General features: G+C 38.5%; 1 protein-coding gene across 2 annotated transcripts in view; it reads right to left on the reverse strand.

The window, feature by feature from the left end:
* CCDC83 (coiled-coil domain containing 83) overlaps positions 1-18,272 on the reverse strand; it is a 59,606-nt gene extending 41,334 nt beyond the window's left edge. Inside the window, exons 1-3 of one of the 2 annotated variants that reach the window (XM_027581420.1) lie at positions 18,061-18,272; positions 11,412-11,534; positions 3,562-3,646 (exon numbers count right to left, since the gene is read on the reverse strand). In XM_027581420.1, the coding sequence (XP_027437221.1) occupies positions 3,562-3,646; positions 11,412-11,506 (180 nt within the window). In that variant the 5' untranslated portion in view covers positions 11,507-11,534; positions 18,061-18,272. Of the gene's footprint in view, positions 1-3,561; positions 3,647-11,411; positions 11,535-15,978; positions 16,043-18,060 lie in introns of those variants that run through there. The other variant, XM_027581419.1, reaches the window with a different exon arrangement.
* Positions 18,273-18,948: the final 676 nt, after the last annotated feature.

The following is an 18,948-nucleotide window of genomic DNA, read 5'->3' on the forward strand; positions in this document are numbered from 1 at the left end:
GATATTTTCATTTGTAAATTAAAATAGTATTGTATGTCCTAAAAATGTAATTGAATGTTGCATAAATATGACTAAATCACAATTGGCATTATATGTAAATTTAATAACATCCATATTAAACTTCCCAAATCTCATAATGAGTTTCAAATGGATGGGAGATGTGTTTGACATGTTACAAAATTCACTATATCTGAAAAATTATTTTGAGTGATATATTGAAATACAGTTTAGTTAGATATATTCACCAATGTGTTAAAGAAGAGACAGTTATCCTATAAAGTAGACAACTCTTATTCAAAGTAAGAATAATTGTCACACTATAAAATAGAAGAAAGGAGATTCAATAAATAAACTACAAAGAAAGGACTGACTTTGTTTTGTTATAAGGCCATCTCATGAACTTTACCTTTTTAAGTCTTTAAGATTCACAGGAGCAAGAACAGAAGTTGCCAAGATAGTACACAGATTTCTCCCTTACTATTTTCCTGCTTTCCCCAACAATGACATCTTATATAACCACAGCACATTATCAAACTAGAGAAATGGACATTGGTACAATGTTATTAAGTAAATTAGAGACTTTATTTGGATTTCCTCAGTTCTTACATGTACTCATTTTAATTTTCTTGTGTGGGTATAAGTATAATGAAAATTTATCATACACACACACACACACACACACATATGTATGTATGAGAATTATCAGATGGCATTTGAAGTTGTGGTGTTAAGTAAGATCTTTAGAGTTAAAGAGAAGAGTTGAGATCAGAACCCTGGAAAATACTAATTTAGGGGTGGGTCTAGGAAAAGAGCAATGAGTGAAAAACAAGGAATGGTTGGTGAATAGGGGGGAATATTAAGGGAGAGTGATGTCCTGGCAGCCAAAGAGAGTTTTAGGATGACAGGGATGACTGCTGAAAGCTGGAGGGGTAAAGTGAGGACTACAAAGAGGCCATTGGACCCAACGACTTGGTCATTAATGACTTCTGCCCTAGTAGTTGTGGTGGAACAGCAGGAGTGAAAGAATGAACCAGAGGTAAGGAAGTGGACACAGTGAACTATGAAATGTCTAATGAGGTAAGTGGAGCAGTGAATGCAAACAGAACAGTCCAAACAAAACTCATACAAAGGAGGAGATGATGTGTAGGAAGGAAGAGGGGTATTTCTGATTTTGACCTAACTGAAGAGAAAATTATGTCTTGCTAATGAGTCATGTTTAACTTAGCAATTAAATATCCATGACCTCAAAAATTTTTCCTTCCACTGGTGTTAGTGTGAATCAACTCAACAAATATTTATTGAACACCCACACATGCTGGGCCCTTCCAGAGAAATAAAGGTAAGTAAGATTTGACTGCTGCTGCCTAAAGAGCTTTCAATTTAATGATGGTGCTTTCAAATTAATAATAACATTTGTATGTAGCATTCAGCTTAGTTTGAGGGAATGAAAAGGAGCTAGCCAAGAGAAGAGCATTCTTGGAAGATGAAACAGCCTACATAAATGTACAATAATGAGCGAGACTGGGTTTTCCAAGATTTAAAAGAAGCAAGTGGTAAACAAAGGGTGGACCCACTGGAGATAAGGTTGGAGAGGTGAGCAGAGGTCAGATTTTGTAGGGCCTCAAAGACTTTCGTAAAGAGCATGGATTTAATTTTCTGTACAGTAGGAAGCCACTGTAGGGTTTTAAGCACTGAAAGGTTTACAGTATTCGAAGGGTTGCACCTTGGAAAATGTACTGAATTGAAGACGGATGGGTAAGAGATGGTGGTGGGTTAAACTGGGGCAGTAGCAGCATAAATGGAAAGAAACAGATACATGCAGTGGGAGCTAGAGTCTGTCTCTCCATGCTCCTCACTGCTGGGTCCACTGATGACCCCAAAAGAAAACATAGGCCTATCCCATTCTTAGGTGAATCCTCATGAAAATAAGAATTTTGTTTCTGGCTTCAAATGAGGGGCTATGGGAAAGCGATTCCTAGTCCTGGTCTGTTGTCCTTTCTACAACCAAATGGAAGTCCAAGGCTGACCCAAGAGTCCCAGTGGTGACCCCTGGGGGATGTGGATTTGTCCCTGATGGCAGCTCACTCCTCTCCCATGCTGTGGATCTCATCATGTGGAACTGCATCCCAGCACCTAGACCAAAGTTCCCCTTTCCATTCTCATCCACAGACCTGAGTTTCTGTTTGAGTCTGATAAACAGACTTTAGTGACTGATCCTGGAGAATCATGACAATGTCAGGGTCACAGTTATATCACCACCATGACATGTCTGGCCCAATAAATGTTGCTGAATGAATGGCCAAATTAGCCCTATTTGGAAGACGGGAATCCGCATGTTACAGGAGGGAAACTGAGCCTCCTACCAGTTTGGGCCAAAATGATACCAGCACTAAGTTGTACAGTCAGGATGTAAACTCAGGTCTCTGACCCCAGACTCCATTAAAACTTGTAGATATAGTCATTTTAGACAAAAGCCAAATAAAACAGTTAACTGTGGAAGTTTGAGTCCATATAAATGCTTTAATAGGGAATAGTCTCAGTATTTCCTCATTTATGAGATACCTTAAGGGATAAGTTGTGTTAATTATCACTTACTGCTTCCAAACTGTATTTCTGCCAGTCTTTAGTCATGATGGTCATATACAGCATGGCTTTGATATTCATTTTAATCTGATTTTATAAAAACAATATATCATCTTAAACATTAAGTGAGTCACTTTTTTTTAAAGATTTTATTTATTCATTTGTGAGAGAGACAGAGAACAAGCAGGGGGAGAGGCAGAGGGAGAGGGAGAAGCAGACTCCCCGCTGAGCAAGGAGCCTGATGCTGGACTCGATCCCAGGACCCTGGGATCATGACCTGAGCCGAAGGCAGACGCTCAACCATCTGAGCCACCCAGGCGCCCTAAATGAGTCAATTTAACAATTGAGATTATACTTTTCAAATAATATTTATATAAGCACCCTCTGAAAATCTAAAAACAAAAAGATACAGAAATTAAAAACAGAGAAACTCAAAGTGGAGTTTATCCTTTGGCTAAATAAGAAGTTAAAAGATAAATGTGATTTCAGAGCCTTAAAATTTTGAACACATGATTCAGGGTCATCATGATCTAAATAACACAGATCAAGCTGACTTCCTTTGACATGGTAATTAATATAATAGGAACAGCAGTGCCCTCTTGCCTTAAATGTACCCAAAACTAAGATTGTAAATTAATCAATTCCAAGCACTAAAGAATTTCCTAGAATACATGTCATCATAATTCACAATTTTTAAAGGCATTTGTATAAATGTTTAATAGCTAGATATAAGCTTTATTTTTTTTAATTTTTTAAGATTTTATTTATTTGTCAGAGAGAGAGAGTGCACAAGGAGGGGGAACGGCAGGCAGGGGGAGAATGGCAGGCAGAAGGAGAAGCAGGCTCCCTGCTGAGCAAGGAGGCCGATGTGAGAATCGATCCCAGGACTCTGGGATCATGAACTGAACCGAAGGCAGATGCTTAACCCACCGAGCCAGCCAGGTGCTCCTAGATATAGGCTTTCAATGTTATACTTACTCTTTCATGATACCTTTGGTTCTTTTCTCTAAGTCTCCTTATTTGAGCCATAAATCGTTCTACTGCATTTTCCTTTATTTGACAGCTGATAATAAACAAAGATGTGTTACAATTACTTATCAAGTAAAATTAATGAGAAACAAATTAAAAAATTAAACTATTTAGATTGAAATAAAGTATTAAATATATTATAAAAACCCATTTAGGGATAAGATACCTTAAGTGATTTTTGTGTGTGTGTTTCTGAGTATATTTGACTCACTAAAATATATATTCGGGAGATAACTTCAAGTTTTTTTCCTAAACCAATCCCCATTTGCATTTGACAGTCATAATTTTTATACTTTCTAATTATCTATAAATAATTCAGCTTAAAGGGAACTTAGGGAAGTGCACACAGAAAACATGCTTTCTAGAATTCTAAAAAATTCAGACAAAAATAACAAAACAAAGACTTTATAAGGGCAGGCACATCTTCTTGAAATAGTAAGATAAATGAGGCATACCTTTGGTTCAAGTTCGTTAGTATGCCATCTCTTCTATAAATAATAAAAGCTTTCCTGGCACAAACACATTTCTTTAATACCCAACAAGTACTTGTTGAGCATCTGTCAGGTACAAAGGAGAGATAGAACAGTGCAGAAAGACTTTGGTATAGGCCGTTTGATAGCTATTTGAAGTACTAAGTATATCTCTTCTCTCTCTATTACCCAGCAAATCTTGTAACTTTATATCTGAGACCAAAGTAACACAATGGAAACAGCTTTGCATAAATACCTTGCCTCAATTAAAACAAAACAAAATAAAAATACAGCACCTCTGTGGTGTAGTGAACAGAGAGGTCATTATAGATGAGAAACTCTTGTGTGCCATCTTGTCCCTGTCACTTCTTACCTGTAGGATCTCAGGCAAGTCACTTCTCTGAGCATCAGTTTCCAAGCTATCAGTGGTTATAACAATACCTAGCTCTAATCCTATAAGGATTAAAATAAGAAATTGTATGTGAATGTTTCTAGCATAAAGTAAGTGCTTAGTAAATTTCAGTTGAATTTGAATCTTATATCCTCGGCCCTTCCTCCAAAATACCATTTATATGTGTGACTATCGTGTATTCAGTAGAGAGAAAAATAAAGCTCCTTCTTTCCTAATGATGAGAAAATGCAACATAAAAACAAAACAAGCAATTCCTTTAGTGGCAAAAGTGCTATGTTTGGATACTATGAAACTTGGACTTCAGTCCTGTTTCTCCGCTAACTGCCTAAGGACTGTCAACCTAGTTAGGCTGTGGCTTACTCCTCTGTAGGTAAGACAATTGAAGGGGAAGACCTCGATACTGTTTCAGTTCCAAAATTCTGCAGTTTACATTGATCATTGTTCCCTTTCATGCAGTCACACAGACAACACAAACAGCACATACAAGATTTAATGAGCCGCTGATCTGTGTCCAGTGTTGTTTATGGCATTATGGAGTTGGTGTTGAACAAGACCTCCATGATCCTTGCCCCCAAGGAGCTTACATTTTACTAGACAATGAAGAAGTAAACACCCAAACATACTACTTACTCATTGTTATGGGAGAAATAGCAGGCTATGACAAGGGTAGTAAATGGAAGGGACTACTATACACAGGGTGGTTTCCACACAGTAGTAGGTATAAACCATCTTTTTACTTCTCACCTAAAGTTTAGATGTGGGGGCACCTGGGTGAGTCAGTCAGTTAAGCATCTGCCTTTGGCTTGGGTCATGATCCCAGGATCCTGGGATCAAGCCCTGCGTTGGGCTCCCTGCTCAGTGGAGAGTCTGCTTCTCCCTCTCCCTCTGCTGCTCCCCCCGCTTGTGCTTTCTCTCTCCCTCTCTCTCTGTCAAATAGATAAATAAAATCTTTAAAAAAAATAAAGCTTAGGTGTGCAAAAATTCTGAAGGAGTGCCTTCTCTATCTCCCATTTTTAAGGAGAAAAATTAAAATATTGTAAATGAGAATTATCTGAGAAAGGCCTATGCAAATGTATGAAAATTATGCAATTTCTGCAATTATAAATATGGTAACCGAATTCATTCTCTGCATGGGCAAAGCAGGCAAATGAATCTCAAGTATATGGTGTCCCTTGGTTGAGACTGAGTTTTTGTGTGGTCTGGTTAATAGACTTACTCCTGGCTTCAGCTAAGAGGCTTCCTTGGTGATGACTGAGCATGCAAAAATGGGTCTGGAGACTCCATCCAGCCCCAACCCCAGATACTGCATGGCACACACTTATACTAAAAAAATTATTTCTCACTTATTTGAAAATCAAATTTAATTTGGCATCGTATAATTTTATTGGCTGTATCTGGCAAGCTGACACTTAAGTCTACCACCCCTCCGCTCAGAGCAGTTAGGAGCAAATGACCTGGGGCTTTGTCTTGTGTTCCTTGGGAGCAGTTCAGAAAGATCTGAGTGGCACCAGCAGGCCTCAGGGGCAATTCTGAGGCACCCTAAAGGTTTCGGTGGCTTCCTTGCTCCAGTTGTGGCCCACATGGTAGTTGTAGGTCTAAGTTAGCTGAGCTAACTAATTTCCTTGGAATTTACTTCAACCTCCATGGGTCTCATGAAGATGAAACTGAACTTCAGAACTCAACACTATCAGCCACTTGGGAATTCACGCTTCACTGTTTTCTATATACTTTTTCCTTTTCAGATCTCCCTCAGATGCCATTGTACGCACATGTCACACTAAATATTGAAGCAACTGGGATGATAAGCCAATGAGATAATATATATTAATGTGGTTCAAAAAGGATACACACTATTCTAAAGCACAGTGATAGGAAATGGTTAGTAATACAACAGGTCACCTTTCCCCTTCCCTCTCTGTATTACTAAGATGTTACTCATGTGTCAACTTTCTCCCTCCAGGCAATTTCACTGAAAATTCAGAGAAGGAAAACAAATAAATCTGGATTTTTTTTTTTTTTTTTTTTTTTTTTTTTAGAGAGGGAGAGAGAGAGTGAGAGCATGGGGTGGGAGTAGAGGGAGAGGGAGAGAAAGTGTCAGCACAGAGTCTGACATGGGCTCGATCTCATGACCCCAAGATCACGACCTGAGCTGAAACCAAGAGACAGATTGCTTAATGACTGTGCCACCCAGGGGCCCCTAAATCTGGATTTTTAAAAAGAATTTATACTTTCATCTATTTTTTTAACCTATAATCATATCCACACCTATTTCTATATTCATACTCATTGTAGAAAACTGGGGGAAAAACAAGTATAAAGGAAAAAATTAAAACCACCATTACCTAGAGATGATGATTACTTTATAGATTTAGCATTGGCAGTCTCAGCTCTTCCCAAACAACCATAGAGGATCATGACTTTATCTTTTGGGGTTAGATTAAAAAAATGTTTAGTTGTTCAGAAATCATTGACTACCGACTATGTTCTCCCAGCTCTTTGTTAGATGAGATTGTATAAGAGAATTATAAGATGCTGCCAGGGGATCCTTGGACAATCCTTTCTCAGAAAGTGAAGGGGATGTTTTGGCTATTGGTCATGTGACAAAAGTTCTGTCACCTGGGAACACAGGCAATGAGTCAAGTGTCCCTAGCAGAGTGACAGTGTAAAGCAAGGCCTTGACTGTTCCAGTCCACAAGATTATTTATTTAGTCTTAACAGAGGAGAGAACAAAAGCATGAGATGTTCAATTTATATCTTGCACTAGATCATGAGAATGTTTGTCTCTTTGTAAACCTCTGTGAAAGAACAGAAATACTGGCCTCTGACTGACCTAGAAGAGAAAGAAACAATTGTATCTGGATGTCACCAACATAAACCATAGGAGCAAATTAGAGACCAGATTGTATTCACAGAGCCTGACTTTCTTCCCCCCTCTCCAAAGATGAGACAAGGGAAGTTTTTGGTTACGCTGACAAATAAGGGCAGGTGGTTTCTGGTTATAACTTAATGTCTCAAGTAGAAAATAAAGGGGAACTTTGTTAAAAGTCCCTTCCCATGGGTGTTTCTCTTTTAGTGTTCTGACCCTTTCACTCACTGAAAAGAATAGACAGATAGATTTGGAGTTTCTTAAGGAGAAGGAGATGGATTTTCTCTGAATGTCGTTAAGAACAAATCTCTTAAGGACCAGTGTCACAGGCTAGTCACCAGCATCACGGGCTCCGCACCTGCAGCATTTTCCCCCTCCAATAGATAGTTTCCCAGTCCTGAATCCCAAATGCTTCACGGGGCTTGGCTTATTTCACCCTTGCTCATGCCACCAGTCTGCTCTTACCCTCTCTCCCGCATTCTGCCTTCTCTCTGTTCCTGGACTCTGTAAAGCTCTCCCTCACCCCAGCGTCCTTTCCATAAGCCTTTCTCTCCTCCACTCTATGTCTCCATAACACCTGATCCTCTGCCAGGGATCAGCTCCAACATCCCTCCCTCAAACAAGCTTTTCCTGACCTCTCTGACCGTATCAACTCCTTCAGTTAAACCCTTACACAGGAGTTGTTTACTTTTGTTTCATAGTGTCTTAACTGTAGCTATGCAATTTTAAAAAAAATCTTCAAGTATTTATCTAATGTCTCATGAGGGCTGGAACTGGGTGGTCTGTTTGCTGTTGTCCTCCAGCACTTGCCTTGGACTTGGTAAACATTCAAGCACTTGTTCAGTAAATGCATGAAGTACATGTTTTTGTTAAAAAATTAATTTTTAAAAATGTTAATCCCAGTATAGTTAGCGTACAGTGTTATATTAGTTTCAGGTGTACAATATGGTGATTCAACAATTCTATACATTACTCAGTGCTCGTCATGGTAAGTGTACTCTTAATCCCAATAACCTATTTCACCCATCCCCCACCCACCTCCCCTCTGGTGAGCATCAGTTTGTTCTCTGTAGTTAAGAGTCTGTTTTTGACTTGTCTCTTTGTTCATTTGTTTTGTTTCTTAAATCTCACATATGAGTGAAATCATATGGTATTTGTCTTTCTCTGACTGACATTTCACTTAGCATTGTACTCTGTAGTTCCATCCATGTTGTTGCAAATGCTAATATTTCATTCTTTTTTACGGCTAATATTTCACTAAATTATTTATATTTATATATTATATTATTTATATTTATATTTATATATAATAATGAGATATAGTTATAATATATAATTTTATAAATATACAATTATATATTATATATAATGAAATATATATGCATATCTATATATATTATCCATTCCTCTTTATCCATTCATCTATTGATGGACACCTGGCTGCTTCCATAGTTTCGCTATTATAAAGAATGCTGCAATAAACATAGGGGTGCATGTATCCCTTTGAATTAGTGTTTCTATATTTTTTGGGTAGTACAATTACTGAATCTCTAAGGTAGTTCTATTTTTAACTTTTTTGGGGAACCTCCACACTGTTTTCTACATGGCTAGATCAGTTTGCATTCCTACCAACAGTTGACGAGGTTCCTTTTTCTTCACATACTCACCAACTCTTGTTGTTTCTTGTGTTTTTGATTTTAGCCATTCTGACAGGTGTGAGGTTTTGATTTGCATTTCCCTGATGATGAGTGATGTCGAGAATCTTTTCATGTGTCTGTTGGCCACCTGGATGTCTTCTTTGGAGAAATGTGTGCTCATGTCTTCTGCCAATTTTCAACTGGATGTGTGTGTGTGTGTGTGTGTGTGTGTGTGTGTGTGTGTGTATGAGCTGAGTTGTATCAGTTCTTTATATATCTTATTCTATATGTCATTTGTGAATATCTTCTCCCATTTAGTAGGTTACCTTTTAGTTTTGTTCATTGTTTCTTTTGTTGTGCAGAGCTTTTTATTTTGATGTAGTCCCAATAGTTTATTTTTGCTTCTGTTTCCTTTGCTTCAGGAGACATATCCAGAAAAATGTTGCTATCACTGATGTTAGAAAAATTACTGTTTGTGTTCTCTTCTAGGACTTTTATGGTTTGAGGTCTCACATTTAAGTCCTTAATCCATTTTTAGTTTATTTTTGTGTATAGTGTGAGAATGCCCAGTGTCATTCTTTTGCATGTGGCTGTGCAGTTTTCTCAACACCATCTATTGAAGAGACTGCTTTTTTTCCATTGGCATTCTTGTCTCCTTTGTCAAAGATTAGTTGAACATATAAGCATGGGTTTATTTCTGGGCTTTCTATTCTGTTCTATTGATCTATGTGTCTATTTGTGTGCCAATACCATATTGTTTTGATTACTATCTTGAAATCTGGGATTGTGATACCTCCAGTGTGGTTCTTTATTAAGATTGCTTTAGCTATTTGGGGTCTTTTGTGGTTCCATACAAAGTTTAGTATTATTTGTTCTAGTTCTGTTGAAAATGCTATTGGTATTTGGATAGGGATTGCATTAAATGTGTAGATTGCTTTAGGTTGTATGGACATTTTAACAATATTTGTTCTTCTAATCCATGAGCATTTGTTTGTGTCACCTACAGTTTCTTTCATCAATGTTTAATAGTTTTCCAAGTACGGGTCTTTTACCTCCTTGGTTAAGTTTATGCCCAGCTAGGGGCGCCTGGTTGGCTTAGTCATTAAGCATCTGCCTTCGGCTCAGGTCATGATCCCAGGGTCCTGGAATCGAGCCCTGCATTGGGCTCTCTGCTCAGGGGGAAGCCCACTTCTCCCTCTGCCACTCCCCCTGCTTGTGATCCCTCTCTTGCTGTCTCTCTATCAAATAAATAAAATCTAAAAAAAAAAAAAAAAGAAAAAATTACACCCAGCTATTTTATTCTTTTTGGTGCAATTGTAAATGGGATTGTTTTCTCAATTTCTCTTTCTGCTACTTCATTATTAGTGTATAGAAATGCAACAGATTTCTGTATATTGATTTTGTATCCTGCGGCTTTCTTGATTTCATTTATCATTTCTAGTAGGTTTTTGGTGGAGTCTTTAGGGTTTTCTATATATAGTGTCATGTCATCTGCAAATAGTGAAAATTTTACTTCTTCCTTACCATTATGGTTGCCTTTTATTTCTTTTTCTTGTCTGATTGCTGTGGCTAGGACTATGTTGAATAAAAGTGGTGAGAGTGGACATCCTTGTCTTGTTTCTGACCTGGTGAAAAACTGGGAAAAGCTCCCAGTTTTTCACCACTGAGTATGATGTTAGCTGTGCAGTTTTCATAGATGGCTTTTATGACATTGAGATATGTTCCTTCTAAACCTACTTTGTTGAAGGTTATGAAGTACATTCTTATGTGGAAAAGACTGAAATGAATTCATTCACTCCCTAAGAATTACACATTAAAACACCTACCCTGTACCAAAAACTGAGGTTCAAAATCTCTCCAGAGATTTACTGTTTAGAATTGGATAAAACACAAACATAGAATATCTTACCTCTAGTTTTGTCTCCAGCTCCTGGGAGTGAGACACTAGGAAATATTTTATTAAAAATAATTGCATCATTTGGATTTGGTCTGTAGCCACTGGAGATAATACTCATTGGAACGTCTAGAAATGAAAAATCTTTTGCTCTTCCATAAATGTACATGAACTATTCTATGTTGTACTTTAAGAGATAAGTCAGCCAGCTGTTACATACAAACTGTGTATACAGCATGTGGGAAAGTGACCAGTGATCCAGTAGAGGGAGAGAGGGAGTCAAAATCACATTAACGAACGCTGTTTCATTGCTACTACTTGGAATATGTTATAGTTAAAGTTTCAAAATCTTTAAAAAAGATGCACATAGCACAAGAGTGCATTTATGCTTCCAATCTAACTCCAGTCTAGCTCTCTTGAGAGCTTTTGAGTACATCACTTTCCATTTGGAGTTACATGAATCTTAACAGTGATTTCCATTTACATATGGGAACATGTGGATTCCATAATCTAAGCTTACTGGTAGTCTAGAAGTGCTTCACTGGTAGGCAATTTGACTTCTTTGTGTGGCCCATCTTGAATATCCTTTTTATTTGCTTTCGCTGTGTTATCCATTGTGTTGCTTAGTTAGTAAGAAGCCTACCTGTTTAGAAAAGAAACAGGGAAAGTAAATAAATTCTGTCTTTGCCCCTCTGCTTATGCTTACTCAAGATGAGGAACTGCTGGGACTTAATTTTTTTTTAAATTTTTTATTGTTATGTTAATCACCATACATTACATCATTAGTTTTTGATCTAGTGTTCCATGATTCATTGTTTGTGCATAACACCCAGTGCTCCACGCAGAACGTGCCCTCTTTAATATCCATCACCAGGCTAACCCATCCCCCCCCTCCCCTCTAGAACCCTCAGTTTGTTTTTCAGAGTCCATCGTCTCTCATGGTTCGTCTCCCCCTCCGACTTACTCCCCTTCATTCTTCCCCTCCTGCTATCTTCTGATTCTTTTTTTTTCTTAACATATGTTGCATTATTTGTTTCAGAAGTACAGATCTGTGATTCAACAGTCTTGTACAATTCACAGCGCTCACCATAGCACATACCCTACCCACTATCACCCAGCCACCCCATCCCTCCCACCCCCACCACTCCAGCAACCCTCAGTTTGTTTCCTGAGATTAAGAATTCCTCATATCAGTGAGGTCATATGATACATGTCTTTCTCTGATTGACTTATTTCACTCAGCATAACACTCTCCAGTTCCATCCACGTCGTTGCAAATGGCAAGATCTCATTCCTTTTGATGGCTGCATAATATTCCATTGTGTATATATACCACCTCTTCTTTATCCATTCATCTGTCGATGGACATCTTGGTTCTTTCCACAGTTTGGCTATTGTGGACATTGCTGCTATAAACATTGGCATGCACGTACCCCTTCGGATCTGCTGGGACTTAATTTAAAACGGTTTTTTCCATTCAGGTTTCTGTGTCCCCAGACCTATCATCCACTGCAATGCTGGGACATCACGAATCAATGGATTCTTGAGTCTGGTAAGTTCCATGTTTGGCCAGGTACAGCATCTCCCCACCCAAAACTTTCTAAGAAACTCATCCCCTTATGTTATCCATCTACATCTGTTGTCCCTATCGAGCTTTTTTAAGAACAAGGACTGAACTTTTTCAGTCATTTTGTTTCTCCACAGTGTTTGGCAAAGTGCACTGCATATTGTAGCAGCTCAGGAAATGTCTGTTAATTTTTTTAAATTAAGATAAAACAAAAGCACAACTTTCTATGGGCACCTTCTTACTAGAATCCAAAAGAATTAGGTTTGGCCAGGGTTGTTATAAAGAGCAAATAAAAGCACATATTCAAATGTTTTTTAAATGGCTAAGAGGTTTACAAATGCAAAATAATAGTAATAATAGTTATTAACAGTAACTGCTCATCAGCTATTAATTGCTTTTTAATCAATAATAAAAAATTATCAAAAATAATATATTTTAAAAGTAAAAAATTAGGTCCACTATTCACAGATTTTTATAATAAACAGGAATACCTCATGGATTTTGTATAGGTACTAAAGTACTTCTTTTCAGATTATATAGTCTTCTGTAACAGATTTTTATCTAATTTCCATTAATCTCAAAAAAATGAGTGCCTAAACTTTAATCAATGTATTACTAGTTGAGTATGGTAGAAAGAATTTAGCCTTTTTAATTATTTATTTAGATAGCTGGAAACTCATGGAAACTCCATGAGAGTGGGAATGATATAATTCTTGTGCATTAATCTATTTCCCCACCTAGCATAAATAGATGCACAATAAATTCTTGTCAAATGAAAAAATGGATGGATGAATCAGGGAGTCATGTTTTAATCCCAGATCCACCACCTATTGTCAATGTGACCTTGAGTAGGTTACTTAATCTTTTTGAGCTTCAGTTTCATTATCTGTAAAGTGAGAGCAAAAATCTTACTCTAAAAGCCGTTGTAAGGATTAAATAAGCTAATATTTTAAGCACCTAGCATAGTGGCTGAGGTACAGAAAGAGTTTAGTTAAGTATTATGGCCTTTTGGTTAAAGCTCCAGATCATGCTTCTTCAAACTCCAGGTAACTATAAAGCAGAGGATGTTTGCTTGCTGCCAAGTATGATGATATGTGGAAAAACTAATCCATGCGGTCTGCTATTGTCAACCTTCATCATTGATTTGGGTCACTGAATCGGCAATCCGCATAGATCACTGAGATCCACAGTGGAAAATCTCTCTGAAATGAAACACGTTTTCCTAGACGCCCAGCCAGGTTCAGTCTTTGTGTCTGAGACTTTTCCAGCCAAGGGTGTTCATCTCTCTATTCTAACAGATTCGAGTATACCTGAATGCAAACATACTATAAGACCTTCCCGCTGAAAAGCACACAGGTGACACAACAGAAAGACTTAGCACATTAGGACAGAATAATATATTAAGTGGTATCTTCTCAGATATGAAAGTATTGTGAACAATTCCATAAATGAGACACTAAAATGTGTCATTATACCATCATGGTTCACAGAAACTTATCAGCTGAGAAAAAAAGTGCTTTCGTTTTAGATGCAGAGTTGAATTTTAATATTATTTTCTATTTTAGAGTTAGACTTTTTAACTTCACTATTGCACAAAAAGATAACATGCTGACCAGTGTTTCATTTTACAACAATAAGTTACTATTTAACAGTGATTTTTACTATAAATATTTCATTTAAAAGTTAAAACAAATTCTAACCTTGATCTCTTGTTTTCTTTCTGAGTCATATGGAAGAGATCAAGTGTTACAGTTTCCACCTACAGTATCCATCTGGTGCTGGGGGAAAAATGACCTCATCTTGTTCAATTACCTCAGTTACCTGGCTCTTAGGTTCTCAACTCTCTGCCTAAAGTATAATTAGTTATGTAACTGCAGCTCATGGCAAAGGACTTTAATAAAATATGAGTGAAAATGTGGATCCATGAAGCACAAATGATTGATGCATAAACTCTATTAATATTTATTGTTTCACATACTTTCCAGAAAATTACTAAGCATTGGCTTGCCCTCTTATTAGATGTATTTTTGCAATGAGCTTATGACTTTACTTCAGAAAGTACTTCTACATTTGATAATGTCCTACAAGCAGTGGGGAGTTTCATAAACATTTACAAGGATTTACAGTTCCTGACCATCTAGAGGATTTCTAACTCAGCAAAGGGTGAGAATCACAGAAAAAAACTTCACAAAGTAACATAATTATCTTCCAGGCAGGTTTCACATAGAATAATTCCTGACAGAGGGACACCTAATCTGTCTATCAGTAACTGCAAACATCTATTCGGCACCAGCTCTGTGCATGCCTTTACCTGGCCCTTAATTATAAAATATGGAAGAGACAAGATCTCTACTGAGACAGATGGGAAGAAAGAAGCATACTCCAGCAGAACTTTAAGAAAATAATGAGCAACTTTAAAAGACTAGCAAGACTGTGCAGGTAATGAAGGCTCCGGAGATCTCTGCCCACAGTGTGATCTTTTGTGCATGTTTTTCCTCTCCCAGCACTGTCTGGGCATTCGATAACATACGCTGTGGTGGGAGGACAGGCAAGGAGGCTGGGTTTGAAAGACTCAGGTCTTCAGCCTTTTCAGAGACCACCCCATAAGCACTTTCCATCAGAAAATGTTTCAAAATATACTCCCTGAATGCTTCTCAGTGAAAAGTAAGAAGTCTGTTTGGATAAAACGGACATATAATAGCCATCTTCTTCAAATGTACTGTTATCCCATAATGCTTTACTTGACTCTGCAAAATCACCCAAAAAACAAAGAGTGCATTGTCAGGATCCTGGCTCAATATCTAGAAAGTCCTAATGACTTTTTTCGTGACTTTGTGGAGCCACAAATATCCAGAAGCCTCCTAATGACTCTTTTCAAATTTTGTGGGGTCTGGGAGGGATGGCAGTTCTGAGCTGATACCTTTCTGGACATTTGGAATGAATTCTGATGTTTGTTAGCCAATGTTTTTATATAAAAATGTAGATTAAAATGGAAGATATTTACTTAATAACATTAGTAATGGCAAAAGTTCTGAATAAGATTCCATCAGAAGTTGAGATCAGAGGTTTAGTTAAAAGATCTCTATATTGGTATTGGAAATCTTGAAGTCTATCTAGTCCTGACTCTGCCATTAACTAGCTATAAATGTGTAACTCTAATAAATAATAATAATAATGTCTAATATCTCACTATAGTATTAATTACAGTATATATTTGAAAACATTCATGGCATTCATCCTCAACAAAACACAACTCCTTTAATACTGAATAACAACTAATCACTTCAACAAACCATCTTTGGGTTTTCAAAAATATATGTTGGCACATAGGACAGCATCTCCCATGGATGCAAACTAGATGTTCAATAAATGTCTAATTTGAATGACTGACTTGCAAATAATGTGTACTCACTTTCTTTACCAATGGCCCTATTTATTTGCTCATAATATTATATATACCCTTAATTTAGAAAGTAAAATTTATTTATTTATTTATTTATTTATTTATTTATTTACTTACTTATTTAAAGTATGCTCCATGCCCAGTGCAGAGCCCAACGTGGAGCCCAATGTGGGGCTCAAGACCCAAGCCAAGATCAAGAGTTGGATGTTCAACTGACTGAGGCACCCAGGGGTCCTGAAAGTAAATTACTTTTAAGTTCAAATTCTCACTTATGGTAAAACATACTTTTAATACAATTTTTAATTGTTTTAGAAATGTTCTTCAGTGTATCTTAAAAAACCCTGAATTCATTTAAAGCTTTTCAGAAGTGAGAGTATCACCTAAGAGTTGGCTTAAAACAAATTCAGTTCTCCTTTTTTATCAATTATGTATATACAGCCCAAAGCAGCTTTAAAATGTAAAACATAGCCAGTTTGGAGATGTGTTAAACCACCATATATTCAAATTAAGGTATTTAAAAATATTTGGATAAAAGTCCTTGGTTGGCTCAGTCTCAGGGTTGTGAGTTCAAGCCGCATGGTATGGAACCTACTTAAAATTAAAAAAAAAAAGTTGTATGGAGCCTACTTAAAATTAAAAAAAAATAAAGTTAACTATTATTAATGTACCTTATATTTTTAAAAATAATAAATAAATAAATAAAATATCTGGAGAAATGACGTTTTTAACTTTCGCTTGCCTAATTGATGATTTATGTTACATTACCATGTATTTTCTTTACCAATGCAAATCCTTTGGTCAGTGGCACATTTCTGAACTGCATTTCTCAAATTATACTGGATTCTTACCTTAAAAATTGATCTATCTTCTGATCCAGAATTGCTCATGACATAGTTTGAAAAGCACTATATTATACTAACTTCTCTAGCAACCAGAACTACATTTTCCCCCCAACTCCTGCTGTCTTTCAAGCTTAGAAATGTCACAAAAGAACAGAAACATAATCGTGAAAAAATATTGTGAAGATAATGGAACTACATGTAGTATTTTCATCCTCTGATGGTGGAGGAGAACAAAAAGGTTTCTAGCTTCAAAGAACAGTGGTGAATATGAAGAAAATCTACTGGAGCCAGGTCTTGGGGTGGCGGTAAGGAAATCCATGAGCCGTTATCACACACACAGTGATAAATACCCAATCTTGTTATTTTCCTTCTCTACCTTCACAGAAATATATATGTGCATATATATTTTTTTCTTCAATGGGATATCTTCCACCTCCTCAACGCTCTTGCCCAGCAGAGAATTAATCATGGAGTAAGAAGGGGAGTGAAGAAGCAAGGTACTATACAAATCTAACAAATTAATAAAAGAAATAAACTAAGTGTCCTGTTCAGAAGGATGTTGCAGCATCCAGGGCAAGGAGCTGAAGCCAATCTGTGGATTGGGAGGGTGAGGGTGAGGCCATCAACAACACTCAGGGCACTCAGGAAGTACCCGCGGGAGGGCTATGTGCTCTCCCCGAGAAGGATACAGGATGTGTGAGTCTTCACTCAAAAGGCATTCATAAGACTGGGAATGCAGTGAGAAGAGCACTAAGCAGAGCAAGACTTGAGTCTAGTCCTAGCTCCTCCACTAATGAGTTTTATAATCTCGAACAAACCTCGAAACCCCTCTGACCCTGGGTTCTCTTCCATCTTTCCTGCCTTCTGTCAGGGTTATCAAGGAAGCTCAAATGATTTGGGAGCACTGTCAAGCATAAAGCTCCATACAAATGGAAGGATTCGTTTATTGAGCATCTACTGTGTGCGAGAGGCTGTGAGGGCACCATGAAAGTTACAAATCTGAGTCAAATTCAGATCCTGTCCTCCAGGAGCAGAAGATCTAGAAAGGGCAAATAAGCAACGCATCCGGGGGTTCAACTGCAAGGAGGAAAGAGAGGTTAATATTTTGATCAGATCAAAAGATCTTCCCTTTCGATCACCTGCGTGAACAGGAGTGGGCCTATGAGAACCCCTCCTGGCGGTTTCCAACGGTCCAGGAGCAGGACTTGGTGGAAGACGCCAGGAGGGCGCGACCCCAGGCCCATTTGGGCTCAGGGCCGGCCCCAGGGCTGGTGGGGGTCGGGCGGAGATGTAAAGTCTTAAGAGTCAGACTGGAAGGAGTCGGGGGCCGAGCGAGGGGTCCAGCCAGTCTCCCTACCTCCTGGACGGCTTCCAGGTGCGGATGCACTGCTGCGGACCCACAAGTAGCACTCGCATCCGGCCCGCGGACCAAGCCCATCTACTCCGCGACTGCCGCCGCACCCTCCGTTTCCAAGGCGACGCGCGCGCGAGGGCTTCCCCCTGCCGCTCCCCTGCGCAACCGCTACCCGCGGGCCGGGCGCGCCGCCTGGTGGCCGCAAGGGGAAGAGTCCGGGCGAAAGGGTCGCGCTGCCGCCTTTTGCCGCCGAGATCCCGCCCTCCCGCCTTCTACCTGAGCGATTTTCACTGCCACAGCTCACCCTGCTGATTGCACAAAACTCACGCCCCCTCCTTGCCTGCCTCCAGTGGCAAACCCGTAAGTAGTGAGTTGTGAGGAAACGTGACATCCGGCTCTGCGCTGTGACTGAGACACACTTGGATCTGTGTGTCTGTTTCTTCCGCTTCAAGTGAGACATAGAGACGGCTCTGTGGTTTTCCAGAAGCTCGCAGGACGGGGAAAGGGGTTTGTGCGCATGGACGGGTTCTGCCCCACTCTGCCCTTCAACCACCAATTGCAACTCCCTCCACTAAGTGTTTATATGATAACATCCAGCTCTGAAAGATCCTTGATCCTATTTTGCTTCTCGCTTTACTTTTTTGCTCCTAACCTCAAGAAAACCAACACAGATTTCGATTCCGTCTTTCCCACACTTTCTACGTTTTGCAGCTTTGTCCTACTTTGAGGGGAAAATACATCAGACCCCTACAACCTTTGAAGTTCCCCTTTTCTCGCCTGCATTTTTTCCTCATTCTCTGCCTCAAGACAATTTCTTACATCCTGGCAGCACCTACTTAGGCTATTAACACCCTAGTCAAATAGTTATCTCTCTGTCCCGGGAAGACAGAA

Source organism: Zalophus californianus, chromosome 11, assembly GCF_009762305.2.
Source record: "Zalophus californianus isolate mZalCal1 chromosome 11, mZalCal1.pri.v2, whole genome shotgun sequence".
In the NCBI taxonomy this organism is placed as follows: domain Eukaryota; kingdom Metazoa; phylum Chordata; class Mammalia; order Carnivora; family Otariidae; genus Zalophus; species Zalophus californianus.